The following is a 3779-nucleotide window of genomic DNA, read 5'->3' on the forward strand; positions in this document are numbered from 1 at the left end:
GTTTGGAAGAAGCTACGAATCAGAGCATCCCTTTGAAATTATCATCTGAAAATCCATGCTCAAGTGTTAACTCTCCTTCTGTTCATGCAAAGGAGGAGGAAAGTCTTTCAGTTGCTGTTACTTGTGTACAATCTGTCACTTCATCAACAACGGGGGATAATGAGATTTCGAAAGCTAAAGGCATTCATTGAGTCACGATGAATGGAGAAGTTGGGCCTCCACAACTAGGGGTGGTGGTTAATAAGCTTGGAGGAAGACACAGTTCTATCAATATTGGTAATAAATCATTTACTTTTGGATCAAGAGGTCAAGATAATGGTTTTGTAAAGACAATGAAGTTACTGCATCATGTGGAAGGAAATGAGATGAACAGATTTAGTGACCCTCCAGGAGATGCCTACTTAGATGATTTATTTCATCCATTAGATAACCAATCTGGGGACGAAACTCTGTGGGAATCAAAAACCTGGATTCAGGAGAACTTTCCCAATTTTCCCCTTGAGGACAAGTGGTTCTTTTAGGGGGTATTGATAGGGTAGGCATGGGTAGTAGAAAAGAGGTTTGTTGTTAGGAGTTGTTTGAATTAAATAAAGAGGGAATTCCTAGAATACCCTTACTAGTTAGTTAGATTAGTGTGTTAGTTGTATAAATAGAGGAGGGAAAGCTTGTAAGAAGGAGTTTTTGGAGAAGTTGTAATTGGGAACTGATTTAGGAAATCAGTTAGGGAAGTTACTCTCTTGTGGAAGGAGTTCTTTATCATTGTATACACATTTTTAACAATAATACAATTTACTGATCAAGATCACATTGATCTTGCATCTATTCTTCTTCTATTTTCTGTTTCTATATTCTGATTTGATACAAGTTCTATCACTAAAAGAACTGGTATTAATCACGAAAAGAAAGAGTAGAAAGATTGAAGAAAGAATGTATCCAAGATCAATTTGATCTTGAATCTATGAAATTGTATTGAAAAAAAGAGATACAAGAGTAGAAGAATGAAATGGAAACTACCAACAGTTTCCCTCCCAACCGAATTGCTCCAATTCAGTTATTCCACATTTACAAATGTCAAAAACTGAATTGGAGCAATTCGGTTGGGAGGGAAACTGTTGGCAGTTTCCATTTCATTCTTCTACTCTTGTATCTCTTTCTTTCAATACAATTTCATAGATTCAAGATCAAATTGATCTTGGATACATTCTTTCGTCAATCTTTCTACTCTTTCTTTTCGTGATTAATACCAGTTCTATCACTGGTATCAGAGCACCAATCTTGGTGCCGCCTGAGGGAAGTGAGATCCACCAATTCTGCTGCTAGGATTACGAATCGCACTTGTGGAGGAATAATATGGGAAAAAGCAGAAGTAGAAAAGAGGTTTGTTGTTACGAGTTGTTTGAATTAAATGAAGAGGGAATTCCTAGAATACCCTTACTAGTTAGTTAAATTAGTGTGTTAGTTGTATAAATAGAGGAGGGAAAGCTTGTAAGAAGGAGTTTTTGGAGAAGCTGTAATTGGGAACTGATTTAGGAAATCAGTTAGGGAAGTTACTCTCTTGTGGAAGTAGTTCTTCGTCATTGTATACACATTTTCAGCAATAATACAATTTACATTGATCTTGCATCTATTCTTCTTCTATTTTTTGTTTCTATATTCTGATTTGATACCAGTTCTATCACCAAATAGCCCATACCATAGGAGATTAGCAAAGGAACGATGTAAATACAAATGTATAACAGATTTAGAACTGTTCATGCCCATAAAACAAATATTTATGGAAAATGGCTGTCCTAGATCTCCTCTCCGAATCTATTTAAAATCATTAGTATGAATTGAAACTCAGTACCACTGTCATTAGGACAAATTATTTTTACCTTATCTATATTTTGTAAAAAATTAGTTTTAGCTGTTTTAGGCAAGTAATAATATGTTAAGCCCATAGTCTATATTATGTAAAACCCTGTTCAGGATTCATTATTCAGTCATAATAATAATAAGCCTTTTCTATATCGACTCACCAACTTGAGGGGGAGTTGGACAAATTATTTAAAAATAAGAAATTCACAGAATCAGTTTGAGTTAAATTGTCATCTAAACAACCTAGTCTGCAATCATATTACATAGTGCGGTAGTAGCAACTAGTGCTAGCTATAAGGATATGTGAACAGTGAACAGTGAACAGTATAAAATACTGTGATTCCACTGAAGTTACAGAGTGTAGCAGCTATCAGTAAAAGTTGAATACCGAGGTTCATTACAATAAGAACAGCATATAAAGAGTAACTTGATAACCAGAGGCCACTAAAAGTAGAAGGATTATCATCAAAGGATAAATATAGCGATACCTATAAGTAATAAACAAATCACCAATTCCAAAAAAAATAAACATTCGTAATTTGAGTTTATTCAAATTGAACATATTCAATGTAATTAGTTAATTACAAATAATTCTATCTATACATCTGCCTAAAAACTACTCTAAACACTTAATAGAGAAAGTATTAAATTACGAGGTAAATACATTGAACATAAAATGCATTCGATACTCTATACGTTTAGTAATTTGGAGGTTATAGAAAGTAATAAACTAATACCCTAATCCCAAATCCAAATTCTTCAGATTCCATCTTCCATACTATATACTTCAGTAACATACAGCATCCACATTCCTAATTCCGAAACATTGAAACAAAGAATTTGCATATTACCTGGCTTGAAGAATATAGAGAGACCAAAATCAATAGCCTTAAGTGGTGAATTCTCCTTCTTATTGGCAAACAAGAAATTCTCAGGCTTCAAGTCCCTATGAATAACCCCGTGCTTGTGGCAAAGCTGCACAACCTCCACAATAGTCCTTGTGACCGCGGCTGCAGCACGCTCAGTGTAGTGTCCACGTGCCACGATCCGGTCAAAGAGCTCCCCACCCTCGCAGAGCTCCATCACGAGGTGCACGGCATTGTCATCCTCGCATGCCTCACGGAGGCTGACAATGCTGTTGTTACGCGGAAGGTGGCGCATTATGGCCACTTCGCGCCGCACGTCCTCAACATCGATAGCACTCCTGAGCTTCCGTTTGGATATGCTCTTGCAGGCCAGGAGCTCCCTTGAGCCGCGGTCGATGCAGAGGTACGTCACGCCGAACTCGCCACGCCCGAGCTCACGGTCCACAAGGTACTTCTCCTCGATATTCTCCTTTGGTACGCCGGCGAGGACAGTCACCGGAGATTTCTTTGCGGCGACGGAGGAGTCACGCTTTCCGTTATCGTGTCCGGAGAAGCTGGATTTTACATCCTCACGGGCCACGGCGGCCGGAGATCTGCAGCAATTTCCCATATTCCGGAGAGATCGCGGTGGTTCAGTTCGGAGCTAGGGTTTCAGCCACATGATAATGCAGAAGAAACGTGAAAACCTGAGCTTAGAAATGAAGAAGGAAGGGTTTTAATGTTTAAAATTTTAATATCAAATTCAGAACAGTTGAAAGAGAGTGTGTTGAGTATGAAAGAGGAGAGAGAGAGAGTGTTATGTAACGGCTGGATGTGCCTTATTAGCAGACTAGGGGTAGTGAAGTGAATGCCAGGAAGCGCATCTTTTTTGGTGTTATGTTTCATTATTTAATTAAAAAGGTGAGTTGAAATTGGTATGAAATTTATAAATCCCGTCGTTACTCGACAAATTTAATAAATATTATTTGTTTGAAGTGTTTAAAAAAGTGTTCTTAATTGATGGATAGACTAAATAGAATCTATAATATATATATAGGTATTTATTTACACTCTATT

At 37.4% G+C, this 3779-nt stretch overlaps 1 protein-coding gene across 1 annotated transcript in view; it reads right to left on the bottom strand.

The window, feature by feature from the left end:
• LOC109338794 (calcium-dependent protein kinase 13) overlaps nt 1–3547 on the bottom strand; it is an 8314-nt gene extending 4767 nt beyond the window's left edge. The window contains exon 1 of the mRNA XM_019576107.1: nt 2709–3547. Within this exon, the coding sequence (XP_019431652.1) occupies nt 2709–3333 (625 nt within the window). The 5' untranslated portion in view covers nt 3334–3547. The remainder of the gene's footprint in view (nt 1–2708) is intronic.
• Nucleotides 3548–3779: the final 232 nt, after the last annotated feature.

This window comes from Lupinus angustifolius, unplaced genomic scaffold (assembly GCF_001865875.1).
Source record: "Lupinus angustifolius cultivar Tanjil unplaced genomic scaffold, LupAngTanjil_v1.0 Scaffold_42_22, whole genome shotgun sequence".
NCBI classification, from domain to species: Eukaryota; Viridiplantae; Streptophyta; class Magnoliopsida; order Fabales; family Fabaceae; genus Lupinus; species Lupinus angustifolius.